This window comes from Aptenodytes patagonicus, chromosome 9 (genome assembly GCF_965638725.1).
Source record: "Aptenodytes patagonicus chromosome 9, bAptPat1.pri.cur, whole genome shotgun sequence".
In the NCBI taxonomy this organism is placed as follows: Eukaryota; Metazoa; Chordata; class Aves; order Sphenisciformes; family Spheniscidae; genus Aptenodytes; species Aptenodytes patagonicus.
Genome location: NC_134957.1, coordinates 9,417,894 through 9,441,064, shown reverse-complemented (window position 1 = coordinate 9,441,064; position 23,171 = coordinate 9,417,894). Strand labels below are relative to the sequence as shown.

Sequence of the window (23,171 nt, the reverse complement as noted above, 5' to 3'; positions counted from 1 at the left end):
AGCAGGTGTCTACTTTTGTAGGTACCAAGTGACAAATACCCCAAATCACCACGTAGTGTAATGAAAGAGCCTTTGGAATCCTATTGCTGAGCAGCTGCTTTCCGCAACCATTCAACTTGTGTTGCATGCTGTTCACAGCACTATATTTACACCTCTGCCTGAAGCGGTGTGACACTGAGTGCTCACCCGGATCTCCCCTGGGTAAGAAAGCCCTCTTGGGAAGTAACGCTGTCCTGCGTGTATCCACGTGTGATGGAAACCAGGCATTAGTGGTATTTACACCATTACCTTTCCTAAATGTGTATCATACTTCACGTGGCACAAAAGTCCTTGCCTTGAGCATACGCAGTGTGTGCTGTCCCACCGTTCAGGCATATACTCACATGCACAGTGCATGTACCACATAGATAGTGCAAAGGCACCATCCAGCTGGGTGCTGAGCACTGACCAAGACGAGGAAGGAGCGGGCAGCTCAGGAGCCTTTCAGAAGCAGTGAGCCTGCGTGGGTTACTTCAACGCTCGATGCTGTTTCACAGCACAAGTGAATGCGTTGAGATCCTGTATTTAGTGTTCTCTGGTACTTCTGAACAGAATTCGGCTGAGATTAGTTTTCTAAATTAGTCTCTTCCAAATGATGATTATATTACTTTATTCTTTCCTTTGGAGCAATAGAGAAAAGGTTTCTTATTTTTTCTTAACTAATTCCTTGAACTTCAATAGCAAGTCAGCGACGTAGCAATTAGGAACCTGCTCAGCAGGCTGCTTTACTGGGCTGTACCAAACAGAGGAGCCAGGCCTGTGTTGCTGGCTGAACTTTCCAAAGCGGGCGGAGGGGACTAAAAGCCAAACTGCCACTGGGGATTTTATTCTCTTTGCAGTCTGTGTCAAAGAGTAAATAAAAGTGAGTGGGAGTTGGGCCCATAAGGGCCTTGGGCTCTGTTGAGAATCCTGATCCCCAGGACTTCAGTACATGGAGGTGACATTAACTTTCGTGTTTGGTTCTTCTGGAAGGAAAAAACTTGTTGAATGCACTAGGATCTTTTGACTTGGGTTTTGCTGGTGTGGGATTTAACAAATTTTTAGGCCTTGGGTTATTGAATGAGTGCACTTACAAAGGCATTATAATCCATAAGAGAAGCTTTTATTTTTGTTCTCATGAATCAGATTTTCCATTTATGTAACTTTCTACGGTTTCTGGAGCAAGTTGTGGTCTTGTTTTGGGAAGTACAGACTTTGTCCTTTGTTCTAGCTATATTCTTGGCTTGTGCTGCGAAGTCTGATCTGTGGTGTGGTACCTTATGCCTGGATAATGCCCCATTGCAGGCAGACCACATGCTTCCAGACATGATGCAACCTCCAGGTTAGGTTGCAAAAGCCTTTCAAGTAGCCTGGATTCTTCCCCCAACCTTGCTCTTGAGTGGTGGTCCTTTTGCATCCTTTCACCCCAGGACTTCTTTCTCCTTTTAAAAAGTGTCTTCCAGAACCACACACGAGAACTGGGAATCAGGTTGCCACTCCCGCTGCGAGCTGGAGTCCATTGCCTCCTGCCCTGGGCCTCAGGCTGGCACGTGGTGCTACTGCAGCCCAGGGTCGGTGGGTGCCTGGTGGTGAGAACCGTGTCCAAATAAACAACTTTTAAGCTGTTGAGGGCAAACCACATCAAGAGAGGGCTGCTGTAGCAGCTATGCAGGATAGATGTTGATACGCCATGGGCTTTCCCAAAGGGCCTTGGAGGGAGAGAGTAAGTACATATGGAGCCCATCTGGACACTGCCTAATTTCTGAAGGAAAAAAAAAAAAAGGCAGCCCAAGTACAGCGTGAGCTTTTCCAGCCTCCTGTGTTTGATTTAGGTCACATAAGTTCATGGTGGTTTTGCTGTGTTTGTCCTCAATCTCATTCCTTACAGACCAGAAACCAAGCATTGGGAGAGAGAATGATGACACTACTACGTGTAATGCTCGGCTTAAAATAGCCAGAACAAAGAAGTGGTTTGAGTTCTGTAACGATAATTGCCCAGACCTAAAAATAGGTAGATGTTCTACCAGGCAGAGAGAAGTAAGAGTGAGACATGAATCACTGGGAGACGACGCCTCAGAGACGGCCTGCAAAGCTCTGATCAAGCAGGTCATTGCTGTAGGTGCCTACAAGTTTCCCTCCCTTTGACCGCCATTTACAGCGGATGGTGGCCACCAGCACCACCGGGACTGGCAGCTCGGAATTTTAAGCTAACATGGGGGAAAAAGAATCTGGTTTGTTCATACGAATAAACCCAACAAAAACACCTTATACAAAAAACTGTCTCCTTGAATATTATGGTAAAAACAGAGAAAACTCTGATGGAGGCCAGGACCAAGCCTGCTCGGAGGTGTTTTGTCTCTGAAGGGAGTCCTGCTGTAGTGTCCTGGGAGTGGAGAACAAGCTTAGGGGGGCCGTCAGGAATCCGTGACATTTAAATACATAGCTGAGCTGCCATGCTGTTTAACTCCTACAAATTATGTTGCACCGGGAGGCAAAATTATAAGCGTTTTGCAGCTAATTTGCAAGTGTTAGCTTCTGCATTAGCAATTCACATGAGGAAGGCATTATCATTTTAGAAATTAAATGAGAAATGTAAAAAAAGCCCAAAAACCCAACTTTTTTTTTTAATTCCAAAAAGTGGCTGTGAATTGCTGTAGTGTTAGCCAGCCACAGCAGCAGAGGTGGTTCAAGTCCTAAAGTCACGCTGCGCAGCTCAGCCTGCGGGATGCCCTGCAGCAAGTTAATTTCTCTTGGCAGCAGCACAGCATTCCTGGTGCTGCCCCGCTCCCTCCAGAGAAAACCATTTTCTGGGTATTTTCACCTCGGCTGCAGTGAGCGAAAGGACAGCGCTGCTGGCTGCCACTGGAGTTTGCCGAAGATTTCTTAGGCTGCGCTTTCCCTGTTTGCTGTTTAAATTTGAGCTTACCAATCTTCAAAAGGTACTGAACCGTTTGAAGAACCGATGGTTACAAGTCTGGCTACAAACAGTAGCATCGTCTGGGGCTTTGAGCTTTTTCACTATTCTGCACAAAGCAGATATCCCCTGTGATTTAAAGAATTATCCCCCCCAACGATGAAACAGCGCGTTTAAAATCATCGCTGGCTTAAAATGCAACCGCTTTAAAGATTTAGTTGCTTTTCCTTATCTAGAACCCAGAAGGCTGGAATTGGAAATGGTAAAAAACTTTTTAAAGCTGGTTTTGTCTTTAAACTAAATTGGGAAGAGTGCAAGATCTAGATCCGCTGTAGGATGTTGCTTCACTGTTGTCCTGGTGCTGGCTCTCAGCTGTGAGGTTGGGAGAGGCATCTCAGGCCACGTGTTCAGCAGGAGCTGGATGCTATAAGTGACGATATAACCATGGCTGGGAACTTTGTAGGAAATCTCTTTAAAGTTCTTTTAAATCCTCACAACAATGTATGAGCCATTTAATCGTATCTTTGGGTGAGGGGTGGGAATTCTGTGTTTTTTCCCTGCATGGAGGTCAGGACACAGGACCCACAGAAATGGTGGAGAACGCCCCGTGCCGAGTGCCAAAACGGCAGAGCCGCAGCCGTGTGATCGGCACGGGGAAGTTTGTTGTGTGATCAAAACAGCAGCGCTCAAACTGTAAACTTACTTCGGGTTCCAGTGGTCCATAAATAGATATCCAAAACATGTCTATTGTCCAACAAGGAATTTATTTATAAACTGAAAAAATAACAAGACTTTAAAAAAAAAACAAAAACCCTTCTTGGCCAGCAGTGTAAACTAGACTATTCTTTTGTATGTGTATGCCTGTGTATACCAAATAAGATAGAACCTTCTTCGGAATTCGTTTCAATAAAGTATTTAAAACAACTGTTTCCTTGCAGCGGGGTAGTGCTAAAAGAGGCTGGCTGCTGGGACAGCCAGTTTACAGTCCTGGCCAGAGCTGGGGATGAAAGTATCGTGTGCTCGCTGGACCAAGGTCCTGCAGCATCGCCCCTGCCTCCTTTCTGTTCATTATCTTTTAGTTGAGTTCGTTTTTTTTTTTTTTCTTTTCAATGAGTAAAGATTTGGAGGAGAAAAAAAATGTTGAGTCTAAAATGTTGCAGCCTTTTCTGGAAAGTTTTCTGCCCACTTTGGGGTTAAAGCCCCATTTTTGATGGACTGTGAGTTGTTGGAAAATGTCACCCATCTCTACTGTTGGCAGCGTTGACGTGGTTTCTCTTGCATTACTGACGTCATCCACTGATGCGAGTTAGATATTAGAACAGTAAATTTAACTTCGGATGTGTATTCAAGTGAGGGACAATAATCCTAAACTACTCATTTTCATAACGTTACTCTATGCACATGCTCTGTTGAAAGCTTAATGTTTCATGATTGGCTTGTAACCTGAAAGGAAGAGAATCTTGATACACAAGGGTATCTTAAAAAAAAAAAAAAAGCCTGCTGGAAGCATGAGCTTCTAATGTTGCTTGTGCAGATTTTGTATGCAGGAGATTATAGGTTGGTGGTGAGACTTTGCTTAACCTCCAAGCACTTGCCATAAAGCTATTTCTGTCTTCGGAACAGACGGTGAAAGCCAAACCCGAGTGAAAATAGATTCGTTTGGTTAAATGTTTCCTTTCAACGTTATCTTAGGAACGTCAGCAAAAAGTGTAACGTTTCCACCCACCCGAGTAATTTTAGCTCTCTTTCCCCACAAGAATGCCCCGAGAAGCGTGTGTTCAGGCTAAGAAACCAGGTGTGTGTTTCTGGGGGTGGGGGGTAAAGCCGTCTGTGAGCAAAACTGGCTTTCACGAGGGCATTCTCGTTTCCCCAGGCAGGGCAGCGGTGAACTGCGGCAGGATGCGGCCCTTCCTCTCGGCAGTACTGACTTCTGCTGCTCCCCACCCCAACCCTTCTCCTTCCGTCCCTCTGTCTCCATCCCACCTCCACCTCTGGGATTTTGCCCCGTCTCCATCCATCTGTTTCACTCTGTCCCATCCGCTCCTGCCCGCAGCCTCTTTCCTTCCTTGCAGTTGTCTACCCATCCCTGTCCGTGATTTCTCTGTTGGTTTTGTGCTTTTGTGTCTATCCACGAGTCCTCCTGCCTCTCCAGTGCTGGTCCCCCAGCCTCAGGACCCTGCTGCTGCGGCGTTGCTCTTGGCTCCCCGGCTCCTGCTCTGACTGTACGCATGTTCCCGGCTCTCCGCTGGCGCTCTCTGCCAGGAGCACTCAGTATAAACAAGGATTTTCGTGTTTGCAAACTGCGGTTAGCTGCAGCTAACAGGCCAAAATAGCTTTACACATGACAGTCCTTTGCGTAGGACGAGGTGCGGTATCTGGAAAGGCGCTGGCCGGTGTTCATGCCCGGTTAGGCAACTGGGAGAGGTTTTTTTGGGAAGGGAGTGCTGCGTGTTGACAGGCACATCCTGAAGAAAGGCTGCTTGCTCCTTCCCAAACATGGGCAGCAGGAACCATCTTCCAGGCTCTTGTCCTGAGGAGAGTGTATGCCCTTTTGAGTAAGGCAGAATACCCTGGAGCAGCAGCAGGCGTCTCTTGCTCTATTTTAGGCACTTCCCTCCCAGTGGTATTCCACTGCCTGAGATTAATAGACATTTTCTAAATAAAATCCCATAAAATAGTGCGATCTGGCACCTCGGTGTCTGTTCTGCCCAGCGGTTGGTGCCATGTTTCTCTGGAGCATTTAGTGAATGCTCTCATGTAAATGCTTGTCACCGTGGTCAGAAGACCTGTCTGAGGAGCCAGGAGGAAGACATCGCCTCTTAATCTTCCAACTTGTTTTTTTTTTTCTTTGGCCAGAAAACTAGGGTTTCAAACTAATATTACTCATGCATCAACACCAGCTCCTTGCTTTTCTTTACAGTTCTTTAGAGAATTACCTCCTTTGACCACAGACAGACTGAGAGCGGCACGTGCTTGCCTTCCACATGGTGCCTTTTCTAGCAGAAAAAATACATTTCCAGCTTTGCTAGCTCTTCACAAACAAGCAGAGAGGGTTATCTGCTGTGATAGCCCTTTGGAGCCACGGTCGTGAACTTGGGACCTGGTTGTGCTACCTGTAGCTGAAAGAACAACCCAGAGACTGTCCTTGCTCCATGAAGCTGGGAGAATGAGCGAAAATAGAGCAAAACAGGCAATGTGGCAGTGTACAGAGAGATGTTTTGCATACGTATGTCTAAGAGGAAGACTCTGTTTAAGTTCATCATATAAAATAATGGCAACATAGGGTAGCCAGGGGCATTTTCTTCATGTTGAAGAAGCATCTTAATGGCTGAGATAGTCCAGCCCTGTCAGACTGGGTGCTGCGTGAAAGGACTGGATATGCGGGGTCTGCCTGTGAAGGGGTTGCACTGTGGTACTGAGCTGAGGTGCTGTGAGGAATGTGAGGATGTGTGTATGGCTAGGAGGCAATCTAATAGTAAAAATGATTTAAAAAATAAAGAGACTTCTCAGGCGATCAAAATGCTAATTACTGTCAAACAGCTCTTGTTTTACATGGCAGAGTGTATAGTTTAATAGTAGATTGGGTAAAAGCTTGCTTTTCTTTCTTAAAAATTCTGGGACATCTCAAAGCGTGTTCTCACTAAGCAGCAGATTTTGGACAAGTTAAGGACCTGAGACTAATGAAAACTAGCTGAATCTGTAATTTACAAATGGTGGGAAATGGTTAATTAAATTATAACTAGTTTGGGGAAAAAAATCTCCACTTATTCCCAGGTCAGTATGTTGCCTTAGATAGTGACCACTGGCAGAGGAGTTTAAAATTACAAAGACCTTTCCCTTATTTTAGTCCTACAGAACAGTTCATAAAGGAAGTGCTCGCTTTTTTTTTCCTCTGAGCTGTATGGCATGATGAAGAAAAACTTCCCCTGACTGCTCCCTCCTGCTGTGACCCCTGTTATTAAAGGCAGGCAAAGAAATCTCTTACCAGTAGATTCAAGTCTGCTGAGAAATGTTTTTCTATACAGCCTGTAACATGAATTATTTCCTCGGGGTGGCATGAACTTGCCCATTTTTATTTACTGATGATGAAAATTAGCTAATGTCCAGCAATATTCTTCTTGCCCATTTTTATTTACTGATGACAAAAATTAGCTAATGTCCAGCAATATTCTTCTGTTTAAGGGTACAAGGGTACTCGCTAATCGAGTTCAGTGGCTCCTCTGCTGACATGTGAGGAGGAATTATGTTGGCTCTTGCAGCCCTGGGCAGGCAGCTTCCCCGCTGAAGCTGGGAGCACGTTTTTCCTCCGTCGGGAGAGCAGGGTTGGTCCCTTTGCATTACACTGAGCTAGACGCAGAGGGAGATCTATCTATCCAGGTTTTTTAAAAACAAACCACCTCACCCAAGGTGTAGTTTAACCTGGACCGGTTCCCTATCATGGATTGCCACGCAGCCAGCAGCGACGGCTCCAAAGGAGCCGCTAAAGAACGAGTCAATGGATGCTTAAAGGCTGCCAAGGCACCGCAGCCTCCTCTTCGGAGACGCCGGGCTCTGCTCTCCCAAACCGCACCCTTCCAGGGCAGCACTTTTCCTACACTAAACCCCCCCCCCCCCAACCCCTCCCGGTCCAGCTCCGTGCCCCGTGGGTGCGGGGCTGCGCGAGCCGGGGGCGCTGGCACCATATTTGGCTCTCGTCTGGCTGTGCCCTGACCTCGGCGCTGCTGGCCGGGAGCTGCCTGTTTTCCCTTCGCCGTATATGGAGAGCCTGCTCGGGGAAGCTGGTGGCTGACCTGAATTAGAAGCAGTGCAACATCTGTATGAAGCGCTGCTTTTGTTGCACCGAGCTAATTAGGTTAAAGCCAGGCCTTGGACTGGTTTTGTAGTGAAGGGAATAATTTGAAGAGAACAAATTTCCCATTAAATCCCACTTTTTATTGTTTGCCAGGATGCGCATGGTTATAATTTCCTTTATGGTGGTGAAATCATGCAGAGGAAGAACAGAGCATAAGCAGAAGATCTTGTATCAAGAAGTCAATAATTCATGTAGGACAGTAATAGAAAACACCTCTCTGTAAAAAGCCAGCACAGTCTTTGCCGTACAGATCCTGCTTTTCACTTGGGTGCTGTGTGAGCGCGCAGAGGACGGGCTGCATCAGGTGTGGGATCTCATCCAGCCTGTGCAGTCGCCCCCCCCCCCGAGACTTCTTCTTGAGACGAGCCAGGATGGGGGATGCGGGGTCGCAGCTCTCCCGAGACCACACCTGCCACCGCTGAAACCCGGAGCAGAGCAGAAGAGGGTTGTTGGGGTTTTTTTTGTCCAAAGAAACACGAGCCAAAATTGCTTTGAGATCTTACTGTTAATGATGACTTTATGAGATCTCTGTCGGGAATTCCCCGCAGTGAGGTGCATAGCCCACAGGAGGAGGACAACAGCGTCTCTGGGAAGGGTGGGTTCAGCTTGTGCTTCCAGGGGCACGAAGGAAACAGGTTGTACGTCAAATGTCCCTCCAGCAAACTTCACTGCACCTGAAAAAACAACATTCCCCCAAATTAATTGTAAGGCCTGGACAACACAGCCTCTGCAAGGGGACTGCTTGCACCTTTGCTTTTGGTTGGAGACCTTTAAGGTTCACAACACTCACATGTGTATAGGGACAGTGTCTTTAGACTTCAGCCTGTTCAATTATATAGGAGCCAAGTCAAGGCTCAGATATGACTCTTTAGAAGATACTTTTTTGTTCTAGGAATTTTCTTACCGCTTCCATTTTCAACCTGTTTTGCACCCCTTTGTTTCCACATTTAACCCGGGAATTGCATAACCGGCAGCAGAAAAAAATGGTTTGACTGATTTTGTTTGCTTTCTTCCCCCCCCTCTTTTGTGACAGATTAAAAAACAGCAACAAGATGTGTTAGGTTTCTTGGAAGCCAACAAAATTGAATTTGAGGAAAAGGATATCGCCGCCAATGAGGAAAATCGGAAATGGATGCGCGAGAACGTCCCTGAAGACAGTCGGCCAGCAAGCGGGAACCCCTTGCCGCCGCGGCTCTTCAACGACAGCCGGTACCTCGGGGTAAGGGACAGCTCCAGGTCTCCATCTCTTCTCGTCCCAGTCCTCTTAACTTGCTGCCGTAGTCTGTGCTTTGCTGTTGTGATCAGCAAGAAAGGACTTGGCCAGCTGTGTGTTCAAGTGTGCAAACTGTGAAGGGCATGGAAGGTGTCAGACTTTACCCCTCCTCTCGGGCTTTTAAGAATAATTGATTCTTGAATATTCCAGTTTCACCATAGAGGAGAGATTAAAATTTGGACCTTTTGATTCTCAGATCATTGTTACTGGAATAAGCCTACCACCACCTTGCAGTGTATATATATATATTTTTTTTTTTTTCCTTGTGGTATTTTTTCCCCTCTTACGGCTCTGAAAGTTTACAGGTTGGTTTTTTTTTAATTCTCACGTTCACCATGGTTGTGAACGAACACTTCACAGACATCTGGCACTGTTGCATCAACCTTGTGTTCTGTAGCAAGTTCAGAGATCTGTTGTGTCTGTATGGGGTTTGCCAATATGTGTGGATCCCAGATCGCTCTGTAGTCTGTTCATCTTCCAAAATAAGTGCTCATATGCATTTATGTCTGCCATGACCATAAATCAGTTTTCTGATCCTTCTTGGGACCAGTTTTTGCGTACTGCTTGCAAAATGAAGGCTGTTGCGGTCCACTTACTCCAATGCCTTGAACAGATTAAAACTCATACAGCAAATACAATTCCTACTTGTAATTATTTTAATGCTTGATCAAAAGTAAGTTGGCCTGCAGCACTTGTACTCAGCAGGCCATGCTTGAATGATTATTAGATTAACTGTTAATTTTATTTTTAAAACTTAGTATCTTCTGAAAAGAGCTCACAGTATGCATTCCTCTGGTGCCGTGTGTTGGTTTCTATGTCGTTTTGCAGCGTGGTCCTGACCTGCAAAGTCTGTAAGTCAGAACCTGCCAGTTCTGGACCTTTGTGAGGCAATTCTGTGGCTCCTGAAAGAACTTATTCTCAACGCACCAGGATTTTTTTCTTGCTTGTAATAAAAGCAGAACTTGAAACAATATCCACAGTAAGCTAATGTACCACTTGGCTCTCAAAATTTTACCGACTGTGGTTGTGACATGGAAAAAGGTTGGTTTGGAGCGACAAATATAATGATCAATAGTTGTCTGCAGCTGAAAGCTGAGAAGGGGCTAGTCACAAAGAATTGAAAGTCTCTGTTCAGTTATCTCTCTTTTAAAAACAGACAAACAAAAAAAAGAGGCAGGTAGTTCTGTACCAGTAGGAAGTCCAGCTGCAACAGTATCACCTTTCTCCCTTGGTGTATGCGCTGGGGTTAAACCACGACAGTGTACCGGAGCTTTAGGCATGCCGGCAGATCACCGTGCAGTTGTCCTTTATCAGTGAAATGTCACCAAATTTCTGCTGCATTGCTGCAGCTGGGCAGCAGAACAGGGCCTGGCTCTGCAGTGGTGTGGGACAGGAAGAGAAAAAGCTGTATGTACCTAGATCTGGATGTTTGCTTATCAGAGATGCTTCTAATGTGTCCCCAGCTGCAATCCATGACAGTTCTGTATACAGTAATTTTGGGGAGAGGGGTATAGATGCTTCAGATCGGCTCTTGCTATGGGTTTATTTCATCCCCAAAATTTTGGTTGATGTCACTTTGAAGTTTGGTCAATTTGTGTAGCTGGATTCAAGTTACTACAGTTTAGCTTTCAGGAAGGTAAAAGTTAATTCTATGCCCACACACTTGAACCTCTTTATGTCTTTATCTGATCCATCTCAAGCATGAACTTCCCTGTTTGTTTCATCTGATGCAGCATAACTGGCAGAGGAATGAGCAAATTGACTTTTATTGGCCTGTGCACAGCAGAAAGGCTGTAACTGTAGATGCCGTGCAAGTTGGCATGAACCCTGCTCCTCAGTCACAGGCATTCCTTTCCTGGTAGATGCTACGAAGCAGACTGCTGGACTATGCACTAGCAAGATAAACAACCCCTTTGTTATCAGGCAGCCCCAGTACTGTCAACAGAAGGGCTTCAGGGAGGATTTAACATAATCATACACATTTTTATCAAACTAGCACCCGAATGCTACATGTGCAAATCGAACAATAATTTGACATCCCCGATCTCCAGGCAGCTTGAATCCTTTGTTCCCTGTACTTTCTCCTGTTCCAGCTGCAACAGCCTCTTCTTAGAGCTGCCCCTGCTCTGAACACGCTGCTGTTTTCAAACAGCATTTGCTATTTCTTAGGCTTTTGCCTACCAGACAGCCAAGCATGCGAAGTAGCGTGCCCTTAATGGCAGCTCTCTCCCTGACTTCAGCCCGAGACTGAGCCTGCTCTGAGCTGCTGCCTTGGGTTTCTCAGCCAGGACTCCTGCATCAAAACATTCCCCAGTAAAGCTGGAGGAAGCTGGTACTGTTGCTTCAGTTGAAAAGGGAGAGAAGGAAAGTCATAGGACAGATATGTGCTGAGTTTGGAAATCGGAGCGAGGGAAGTATGTGGTAACTCAGACAACGGTGGACTTGCACAAACCCTCTGGGTCCGTTTGGTCAGTGTTTGGCAACTGCTGTTGCTGAGCCATACTGTGGGCTTTTTGCTTGCTCTTTCCTAACTTAGCAGACAGCTAAGCTGTGTTGTTTGTACTCTGTACAGCACTGCATTCTGCCTCAAATATAAAAAAGGACAGAGAAGGAAGCATTGGTATTTCTTTTATTATTTCATTGTTTTTACCTGGGAATTTTCCTGGGAAGTGGCTGTGTGCATATTTAGAGCAACTGTAGTGCACCGTGAGTACAATGAACAGTGCCACCTGATTTCCTTCGTTTGCGTAGAGTAATCATTAATGGGAAACATGATGGGAAAGGATGTACTCTCAGTTTACAGGTTTGAATTTAACTTTTAAGAGGTTTAAGAGTTAATGTCCATGGTTGCACCGGTAATTAGCAATGGCACCTGTGGACATCAGTGTTTCTGATGACAAGGTACGGGCTCAGCCCGCTCCTGCAGGAGGGACATCCATGCCAGACCAGTGACAACTACCTTGCTATGGAGGCTGTCCCTCTGGGAGAGGCGGGAGCACCCCACAGCAGCATCTTGTTGCTACAGGTACTGAAATTCCCAGCTTGTCACTTTTCAGACAGTACAATTTCTGTGATATCAGTGCTAATGATAAATATCTGAGGCGGTGCTCTGAATTTTGCATTCGGCCACAGGAAGCAGTTTGCTCGGTGTGGGTTGGGTAACACACCAAGCTGAGGAGCTGCGATTGTTTCTGACGATTCATACTTCTGTCTTTTGTTTCCACCCCCCTCCCTGACTCCCATGGTGAAGGACTACGAAGCTTTCTTTGAAGCTCGAGAGAACAATGCGGTGTATGCGTTTTTAGGCTTGACTGCGCCACCTGGTTCAAAGGTAGGTGTGTACATTTCTCACAGTAAACCACAACCTGTATTTTACACCTTGTTGTTCTCTGCTCGTAGCAGGATCTTTTATGTGTTCTGTGGTTGCCCCAGTCAATCTACCTGCTGGTCTGATATTCAGTCTCCAGAGACTAACTTTCAGGCTTCATCATCACAGCAACACGCTGTTGTTATGGGCTGGTTTATTTGGAGGATGCTGTGTTCCCTGGAGGCATCTTCCTCCCCCTCTTCCTACCAGAAAAACTCAGCGTTCAGTACAGATGCTCTTTTGGTATCCTCACTGCAGAGCCACGCTGCTCTTTTTTAAGTTAATGGAAGAGCTTTTGTTGCCTTAGAAAGAAGAGCTGGGTCAAGGTTTTCACTAGTAATAATTGTCTCTTACCACTGGATTTTTTTTTTTTATTGTACACTCTGGGAACAAGTGAAAGAGTAGTTAATATTTGCACTGAAGAATGCACAAGAAATCTAGATGAAAAAAATTGTCACAAAACCAAAGAATTATTTCAATTCAGTGAAAAAACGTAATTCATGTGACGTTTTGATGAGATTTTTGTACTAGAAAATACCTTGAAACCAGAGTCACTGTTTTTGAAATAATGCGGTCTTGCTTCAGAGTAATTTTTTCCTCCAGCTTGTCATCTGAAGCCTTGTTTTCCTTTGCCAGTTACAAACTGGGTTGCTGCTTTGCGGATGCAATGGGCTGGACTTCTTTTGATTTCGATAGGATAGGACAAGCCTGCTTTATACGTTTCACTTGACAGCAGCAGGATCCTCCAGGTCACTTCCAGCTTTCTTGTTCCAATGAATAAACACGCCATTTCCTTTCAACTTCATTCATGTAAGAGTTGAAGGTCATGCTGTGCACATCACTAAGAAACCTAATTTTAAAGGTGGATGATGATCCATCAGTATTAAGCATTACAAGTTGTGGGTCAGATTGAAACAGTTTTGGGAGCCAGACTAATTTCTAGCGGTAGCTCCACTAATGTGAATGGTGTAGCAAGGAAAAACTCTGCCTCGCACAGAGAACTGCAGAGAGCAAAACCTGTGATACATGCCCCAGCGTCATGCGTCGCCGGCGTCAGGAGGCCAGCTGCACACAGTGCGATAGTCACGTAAATCTTATTTAAGTTTCTTGCAACATCTGCACAGCGCTGCACGAAAGAGTATGCAGGATGGAGCCCAGGAGTGAGAAAGCAGCCCTGAGACCACGGGGCTCAGGAAAGCCCGTGTGTTTCCCCTCACGGCCGAGGTCTGGGAAGTGCAGTGGTACTGGAGAGCAGTTGCTGCCGTAATGAATCAGGTCATCTGTTGTTTCTATAACATTTATGAACATTGCTGCTTACCTAACCTGCCAGATTGCGGAAGCAGTCTGCATGGCTATTAGTTGCTCCGATTCTGTCCTAAGGGGTAGTGTATAAGGAAAAGGTGAGTTTTAAAAGGGAGAAACATAATGCATTTGTACTCTGCTGAATTTTCATATTGCTTGCTACAGCATGGGGAGGTGCATTTGATAACCTTTGCGTAAGTGACCTCGTCCCCAGTGCATTCTGCTGTTGGGCTGACTTTTGGTATCCATCCCACAATTACATGATGTCAAATCAAGCTGATTGCCTGCTGCTGATTTGTAGATGCTGAAATTGGCATTTACAGCATAGCTGCATGCAGCTTGGATGTGATATTGTGGTTAATGACCTTGCGTCTGCATATGTTGCTACATAAAATGGAAGGAGTCTGGGATCACCCTGTGTGCTATTGCAGGAGAGGACCTTGACAGCAAACCTCCATTAAATGTCATCTTGAGAGATTGGAAAGTTGTTTGACTCTGAACACAAAGTTCCAATATTAATGCTAAACAAGAAGGGCTCAGAAGTGAGCGTGGGAAACGCAAGTAACTACTTACTGAGCCCTGGTGCTTTGGTTTGTGCTTTGGGCACTGAGAGTACAAGTGGACCTTCAAACCCTGGGAAAGGTGGGCATTCAATTTGTCTAAAGTATCCCCACTTCAAGCAATATGGGCTTTAAAGGGAGAGGATTTGGTAAGTTAAAGGCTGCGATTAATTATTTAAGGACTGAGAGCACGCTCAGTGAGGGGCCTTGAGGGAAAATAAGGAAAAGCATGAAAGAGGGATAGTGTCAAATCTGAAAAGCTGAGCCTTTCCCAGGTAACTTGTGGGACCATGCCCAAGGAAGTGAAGTTTGACCTTCAAGACAAATAGGTTAGCATGTTCTCAGAGTTACTTGTACCCACTTTCCTGGGGATGAGGGAAATACCAGGAATCCTCTCCAGCCTACCACTGTCTGTTTTGAAGAGAAGTACTTTGTCCTCCATTTTCTGGCAAAAAAAAAAAAAAAGCGCTAAATGTCACTTCTGTTGTGCCCACGACTGGTTAACGGAGTTGTTACAAAGCCAAGGGAACCATCTCCTCTTTGTTACCATTCAAAGAATCACTTCTCTTTTAGAGAATATCGAACATCCTTTTTTTTGCCCCCAGGCTTTGTAGACCTTTTTAATCTTTCCTTCATTCTTCACCTGCCTTTTCTGCCGTGAACTGATAGGATGCCCTCGCACGAGCAGCGTGGCCGCGCAGTGACGTCCCGGCTCCGCTCTTTGACCCGCCACATGCGGCCAGAGGAGCAGAGCGCAGTCCGGGAGCGCGGCAGACCTGAGCCAGCGGTCCGAGCAAGGCTGTTCCCACGCCCCTGAGTTAAGAGGCAGCGCGATGCGACGCGCTTGGGCAGATAGCCAGGAAAACCAGAGCGATCCACCACGTCTAAGATAAGAGATATGCGTGGTACTTCCTGTCCTGCGGGCTGGGGTCACCCACTGTGTCCCTTCTCTTACAAGTCTTACGGGCTTCTTGGAAATTCCCTTCTTAGTCCTTTCTCCTCTTGTTTTTTGTTTGTTCAGCATACTGGCTCATGTTAACGATGATATCGTTGAGTCTGTTATCTTCAGTATTTCTACGCAGTCACCAAAGCAAACAAATCCATTACATAAAAGTTGAGTTTAGCGGAACTTTTTCCTTTAAAATAAACCACGCTGTCCACACTGAGGTGCTGCAGTGAGAGCACGGGGACTGCTCATCTTTTTGTAGGCCGTGTTGCTACTAACAGGTAATTAAATTAATTTTCAGTCAAAAGGTACACTTGTAGAAACCATCTTCAGAAAAAGATTCCTTTTGCATTTCTTCTGTTGTCATTCTGTTCCCATTTGTGGCCACCTTACAAAGGCTGAAAGAAGACTGAAAAATGCAGGCTATTGTTTTTTTAATGTTCCTTCTGAAACATACTGAGAATTGTTAGAGGTTAGCTGGTATGTCCGCTAAACTGCTTCAGCTGTTCCTTCATCTCAGAAGCTTCGTAGGAATGTTTTCATGTAGCCAAAGGGCACCAGATCTACACCGGGTCCCTCGAAGAGGTATGGGTTGGGAGCCCTGGGCATGGAGAGCAGGTGGTAGGCAGGAGCGGTTCCCAAGGAGCACGTCCCCGCTGGCTCGCTTCCCCCCGCAGCGGGGAGCTGGGATTACTCGGCAGTGCCGGTGCCAGGACAGACCTGCTGCCAGCCCCGGGATGGAGCTTGCGTCTGGGTCTTCTGCTGGAGCAGCTCCGAGCTGTGTCTGACTAAGGACTCGCAGGCTGCTCTGATCACCCTTCTGGAAGGCAAAAGCTACATGGGGGCTTTTGGTCGTTTGGTAGGGTTTAGGTCAGAAAGTAAATTACATCTCTGCTGAGACCTCTCCCCCCCCCCCCCCCTTTTTTTTTTTGATGTGGAGACTTTTATTAATTAAGAATTCCTTTTCCATTTAACCATAGCTCTTCAAATAATCTTTGATCTCTAAATAGTTCCTGTGTCCTAATATGAAATCAGGGATAACTCATTATATCCGATCTTCTTTTGTTTCAAACTTTTATGGTCGAAACTGGTCTTGGCCACAGGTTGGAATATTCCTGCAGGTCCTACTTGAGCTTAGAATTGGAGTTAAAGCCAGCACCGTATGGGGCTTGTTTTATAATGTCATCGTAGGCAGTGGGGACTCTTTTCTTGAGTTGGGTTCAGCGCTGCTCGATTCTTAATCATGTATTGCTGCAATTTTTGTTATGTCATAATGTTGGTGCCTAACACAGGTATGTGTAAGTTGTCACCTTTCATAAAGTACTAATACGTGTAATTCTGTTCTGCTGTTTCAGGAAGCTGAAGCACTGGCAAAGCAGCAAGCATGAATTTCAACTGCCTTAAATGTTCTGTAAAGGGAATTTCCACAGCTTTTTATAAAATAGTACAATTGTCTCTGCTTCCAGAAATGTAGATGTGATTTCTAACATTTGATTGGTGCTTGCAGCATTCACCGTACATAATACAAATTTGAACACAAGATGAAAATGTGAAGGTAAAGGTGGAGAGCACGGAGTGTGCTATTACAAAGTTGGAAGCACAGGAAACTGAAGCAATTAGATAGGAATGATTTTCACGTAGTTTAAACTGTCTTTGCAATTCGTCCATTTTGTGTAAACTTCAAGAAACTATTTTAGTACTAATAATACAGATGGGGGCTATACCTAGAGATCCAACTATTTAAAATATGGAAACCAAGCAACAGCATCTAAAACCTTGTCAGATACTAACTGTAGTGCCTGAGTTGCCTCAAAAATGTTACTGAGTTCCACAGTAATTTTTCAGTGTCTCTTCTGGTTTCAGATGAAATTGTAGGTGGTATCGTGTAGTATAGCCATTGTAGTCACTTTTGAAAGTTGTGTTTGTTCTTTTGTAGAATGAATATTTAAGATTTGTATTGTAACACACTGTACAGATGATAAAAAAAAAAAAAAAAATTCCATGTATTTCTCATTTAAGTGATCCGTGTGGGCTCTTTTGACAAAGAAAAAGGGATTTGGGCAATGGACAGCCTTTCCCTTGGCAAGTTCATCACACAGCTGCCTAAGCCTGACTCGATTACATGTCTGTGTGCAAGATTCAGTGCACTGCAGTGAAGTGGGCGCTAATTCCCAGGCAATGTTGCAAATAAGCCAAAATGGCCAGAAATGGCATTTCCTTACCTGTGTAAGGGTGAAAGCCTTTAATGTATTTCTCTACAAAAATACCAGTTCACACTGCTTATAGTATTAGGCATCTTACTGCATGTTCATGTAGTTGTTAGATTCATATAGTATTTTTTCAAACGAGGAAATAAATGTTTGAATAGCAAGAACTATTGTAATTAAGCAAGACTTTTTTTTTAAAGGTTTAAAAACTTTTTTTCCATTGCTACTGCCGTATCATGAAGCTATTACAGGAATTGCGAATCGATTAAAGTGTCTTGTATTGGTGAATTTACCATGTGCAATATTAACCTGTCTGTTCTCCCAGCGCTCATGAGGTAGACTGTATTTCTTGGCCATATTCTGCAAAAATACAAATAATTACAAGTGCCCTGAAGGATAAGAAACAGGTTTAAAAGGTGTGTGGGTAATTTAAAATGCATTTTGCACCACATAATGTACTCATTCCCCAAAAGCATCGAAAGACAGTAAGAAAGATAATTAGTCCTTGCTATAGTTAGAGGATCATTCTAATAGCTCTGCACACACACATTTTGATTTTCTTTGCTTTATGAAGACAGAGAAACCAGATCAGATCAGCAAAAGGCTGCAGCTTCTCATCGCCATGCGGTTGTTTTACACCGACGCTGTAAAATGTGTGCAGTGCTTTATAAATACTTTCTGCAACGGCTTACAGTTCGTAGTTTTGAAGTCTGAAATTAGGAACAGGATAAAAGCAAAAACTTATATTTACAAAGATGTTCTAAAGTGCGGTAATTTTAAATACTTCCCTCGCCAACATCTCTTCGGGGCTTTTGTTCTGCTCACTACAACTGATGATTTTTGTTGACGTCTGTTAAAAGAGAAATGCAGCTACTTGCTTTGGTTGGAGAGGAGCTCTGCTTCTCGAGAGCAGGATCTAGCACGGGGCCAAGTTAGTTAAAACGATATTTAGTTCATGTTTTATCTTTTCTGATTTGGGAGCCTGGGAGTCAGTTTGAAGCTTGTCCTTACAAAAGCAAGCACAGCATCAAAAGGCATAGGGATAGATTAATGTTGCCTTACCTTCAAGATTAACACACGCATTTGTGCTTTTTCATTAACAAGCTTTATCAGTAATTACTGAAATTTTGTGAAATTTATTTTTAAGATCTTTTGGGGATGGAAGTTAGGTTACGTTTTAAATCCAGTGTCCAATTTTTGTTGTTCACTATGATTTCATCTTTCTGAACCGAGGTGATTTTTCTTTCTTAACACTGGCATAATCTTTCTCTGTGTCTAAACTAGTGGTCAAGTTTTTGAGAAAGTATGTAACGATATTAAGTGAAGTCTTGTGAAGAAAGTGGAATTTGACACACAAGTCGCTATACTCATGCGGATTTGCTGTGTTTCCTGTGTAAGGAAAGTATGGTGTAAGTTTCGTGAATTACAGTCATTATTTTGGAGAAGCTGTAATTGAAAGTCGCTGCCAAATTCTGTCAGTTCAGCGACCCAAAACATTCTGAAACGAGGTCAATCTCTGTTTCTGACAGTCAAGAAAGTTGCCAAGTTTAAGAAACAAAGTCACTTCCCTCGTCTGGTCCCCCACCGTTGCCATATGGTAGCGTTCAAACCGTGTCAGCATTCCTAAGAAAGCTCTGTTGAGACAGACTGAATTATTTCTTTGTCCAAGGAACGAGGCACCAACACAAACTGAAAAATACCGAAAATCTCTCTTTGTTGTGGGACTGCGTGTAAAACTTGCATTCATTTTGGTGCAGATATCTTGCATGAATTTAGGAGTGCTAGGAACGCGTTGCTCTTTCTCTGTTTCCCATACCTGTGTTAGGTTAATGATGGGCGCAAGAACTGAATTTGTTGATTTTTTTTTCCTATGTAGAAGGCAGGCATTGAGGATTTTTACCTGTATATTAACCATCCCTGTATCATTCCAATAAAATTGGTTTAGAACGCTTTCTCACACGATTGACTTGTTTGCATGTTTTGTTCACGGTTTGAAGTGGTGCCGTAAGTTGACAGCAGTGGAGTTTTCAAGTGAAAATACCGCTTTATTTTAAAAGTACAGGATCTGTACAACAGAGGGAACGTAATGCATCCGCTGCTGCTGCATGTTAAGTCTGTTGGGTTGGATCTCTCACCTGTTGCAGCTAATGGGTTTTAATTACTTAGGATACACCTACACAAAATAGACTTTGGGGGGTTTGGGAGAGCACTGAATGCACTTCCCAATTAACCTGCTTTCCCACTCTTTCCCCAAGGCAGTTACAAATCGGAAGCGGACAGGGCAGATCAGCTTCACCCCGTGCCCGTAGGGCTCGCCAAACAGTCTCAGCTGCTTTTTTTGCAATGTGTAATTAATTAGCTTTATGCTGCTCACAGCAGGGGAACTATGTTATTTAATATTTCTGTTGCCAGAGGGCGGTGTAGGATAAATTTTTCAACTAAAGCTATTCATTTTTATCTTCTCTGTTTGCCTGGTAGACCCAGCAGGTACATTCTTTTAAGCTTTACGTGCTGAAGTTTTGCACCGCCTAGAAGATCTTCTGTAGAGCTACAGAAGATGCATTCTCAGCCCCTAAACCGCACTAGGATTTGCCCAAATCCCAGACTTCCATTCACATCCTCTGAAGGAAACCAGTAACTTAATTCTTTGAAGGGTGGTTTGCGAGAAGGCCGCTTGCTCGCCATTTATAGGATCAACTTTTTTCTCTCTGAACAACTAAAGCACAACCGAGAGCCGTCACTTACATTGATGTCTTTTAGTGGTGTTTATTGCTCGTCTCTCACATTTACTTGCCCTTCTTTAGTGTCTTAAAAAATGGTCCCTGATGTAAGATAAAAGAAAAGGGCTTCTGATGCCATTTCTAATTACGATGAATCCCCTTTACTTTCCCTGTATATACGCTTCACTTGTATAACCCAGAAAAATCTCTGGTTTCCTTGTTTGTTTACAAAAAGTCTTAAAATACCAAATTGTTATTCATTAATGTAAAGCTCAATACAAATAGTTTTCAAAAATCTGTTTAAAAAACAAACTGCATGTGTGCATATAATGTTTACTTGACTTGCTGTTTCAGGTTACAATGGTGTGCACTGTAATAATAAACTTTTCTACCAGTTAATGCGGGATTTTATTCATTTCTCATTTAATATTCTTCATCTGTATGTCATGGAAAATGCTGTAAAGTCTGATTACATCCTTCAGCTCGTGTTGCACATACTTCAAATGCCAGAAATGTCTTGCAATACAAATCTGAGGTGTGCGTGGTGGAGACAGGTGCCTGCTAGTCCCTTAATGAAGAGACTTGGTTCAGAGAGCCCGTTCAGGTTAACTTCACAAAGGCAAAGCCCAGAATGGGTTAACCTGAGGTACAGCTGCAGTCAGCAGAAGGGGGCGAGTAAATGAGTGGCTCCCGAGCAGCTCGATTATTGGTAAGAGACTGTATATATGTATATACACACACAGAGACATACAGTATATATACACACACACACTGTATATAAAGATCTGTTCTGTGTCTTGGTTTTCTCTTTTTTTTTAACGTGAGAAAAACTGTGCACTCAGGCCCACAATGTGAGAAAGGCACGAAATAAGACTTTCCAAGAACAACGTAATTAAGTTTTTTTTCAAAGGACTAATTTAATCCATTAACGTAATAGATTCAGACTGATCAGTAACGTGTGTGAAGAACTTTATCAGACCTCATCTCTCCTGTGTTTTCCCCAGTAAGGTAAGAGAATTTTAATGGCCAATTTAAAAGAAACTGAGACAACTCACTACCTGGGAACAAGCCATTAAGGTTTCCTGACTCAGTGTTTTCCTCTTTTGCCAGTCTTGCCTTTTCAGGGTTTTTTTGGTGATGTAAACACAGGAGTGGGAAAGCGTGCATGATACTGCCTAGAGAGAGGCGTTCTGTGATGACATTTCCCCACCTCATCCCCAGCCTCTGATGTGGAGCTGATTCAAGGTGTGAGGGGAAAATGAAGGCATTTAATTATTGCTCATTGTCCGCATAGCCCATTCCAGATCCGAGTACTGGCATCGCATTTCTTCCACCTTCCGTTTTCCTCCCCTTTCTCACAGAGATCGTGACAGCATCGGCACTTGTTCTGGAAATGGATTACACCGGGTACAGAAAAAAGCTGATGTGTGAAGCCCATCTGAATAGATCAGGTAGCACTACCTACACAAAATAATCCCGCTCTACAAATAAAGAATTACCAAGTGATTATCTTTCAGTCCCGCAGAAGTATTCTGAGATTTGTCCGTATTATGTGATCTTGGTAGAATGTTTTAGATTGAAAAGTTTATTACAATTTTGAACTGTATTGGCAAACTTCTGGGAAAACTTTGGGAAATGCAAAAAGATTCTAAAAGTCATCTTAAGGCGATGAAGTAGAAATCGCTCTCTTACTGCAGGAGGCGAGCACTGCGTCATGGTAAGTACCGAGTACTGGCAGTGGCCCGGGCGTGCAAAATACATACATTTAGTTCGGGGCATTCATGAAGTGTCAAAATGGGTCCTATATACAGTCATTCCTTCTCTCACGGGTTTGTCTATTGAAGACATCTTCCGGAACGTGGGGACTTCTTCGTTTCAGTTGCTTGGTGTCAAAATCCTTAAAAAAAAAAAAAGGAACCGAGCAACACCATTAATACACTGTCAACTGCAGTGTGATTCCCATGTGGCTTCAGTCCTTTCCCAGCCCGCAGGGCAAGTCGTTTCTTGTTTATGCAAAGCGAACGGGGTCAGACAGAGGGTCCACAACCACGAACGCGGCATTCGGTCCACATTCACCTCCGTGAAGCCCCAGCGCCGCGCCCGTGGACGGTAAACCCGGCAGGCGCGGCGGCGCTGAGCCCGCTGCGCTCCCGCTCCCCTCAGCCGAGGCTCGGTGGGAGGACACGGCAGGGGCGGGACCCAGGGCAGGGGCCCGGGCCCGCGGCTCTCCCCTTCCTCCGCCCTACCCGTCGCCGCCGACCGCGCAGGGCGGCATCGCGCGGCGGCCGCCCGCCTTCTCCGGCCCCCGCTGACCGACGCGCCGAGTACCTCGCCCCGCGGCCCGTTAACGCCCCACCCCGAGCGCCTGCGGCCTGCCTCTGCCTCACCCGCCGCGAAGCAGCACCGCCGCCCGGGCCGGGGGCCGGCCCCGAGCCCTCCTGCCGGCCCGCGCCCGGTCACGCCGGTCTGACAGACCCGAACGGCGCCCGCGGCCCCTCACCGGCCGCCGTTGCTGCGGCAACCAACCGCCGCGCAGCGACGGAGGAGAGCCTGCCGCGCCTCCCCCATTGGCCGTTCCTCTTGTCAGTCAGCGTGAAGAGCCGCCCCCTTCGGTACTTGGGCCCCGCGGCCCAGCCTGGCCTGGCCCGGCCCGGTCGGCGCGGCGGGCCCCGGGTAGCTCTGCCCTGCGTGAGGCGGGCTGGTAGCCCGGCACCCCCGCTGGCGGAGTCCATCGCGCCAGCAGGCGGCCCCACCGCCCGGAACCCCGGCCGGAGCCCTCCGCGTCCTCCCCGCAGCTTCTCCCCGCAGCCTCCTCCGAGCCCCGGCCGCCTCTTCCCCCCCCCTCAGCGCCGGGGTTCTCCCCCGGGCACCCGAGCCTGCCGCAGCGGCCCCGCCCGGCGGCTCTGGCCTCGCGGGCCTGCCCTGGCTGTCCGTTCTGGGCCGCGGGGCGAGCCCTCCTCCCATCCAGCCTGGCCCGTCGCCTTTGCCGCCGCCCCCCCCCCCCGTCCCTCC

The 23,171-nt window shown here is 45.7% G+C and overlaps 1 protein-coding gene across 1 annotated transcript in view; it reads left to right on the top strand.

Moving 5' to 3' along the window:
• Positions 1–19,401, top strand: part of SH3BGRL (SH3 domain binding glutamate rich protein like) — a 36,971-nt gene extending 17,570 nt beyond the window's left edge. The window contains exons 2-4 of the mRNA XM_076347064.1: positions 8,818–9,003; positions 12,308–12,388; positions 16,588–19,401. Coding sequence (XP_076203179.1) covers positions 8,818–9,003; positions 12,308–12,388; positions 16,588–16,620 — 300 coding nt within the window. The 3' untranslated portion in view covers positions 16,621–19,401. The remainder of the gene's footprint in view (positions 1–8,817; positions 9,004–12,307; positions 12,389–16,587) is intronic.
• Positions 19,402–23,171: the final 3,770 nt, after the last annotated feature.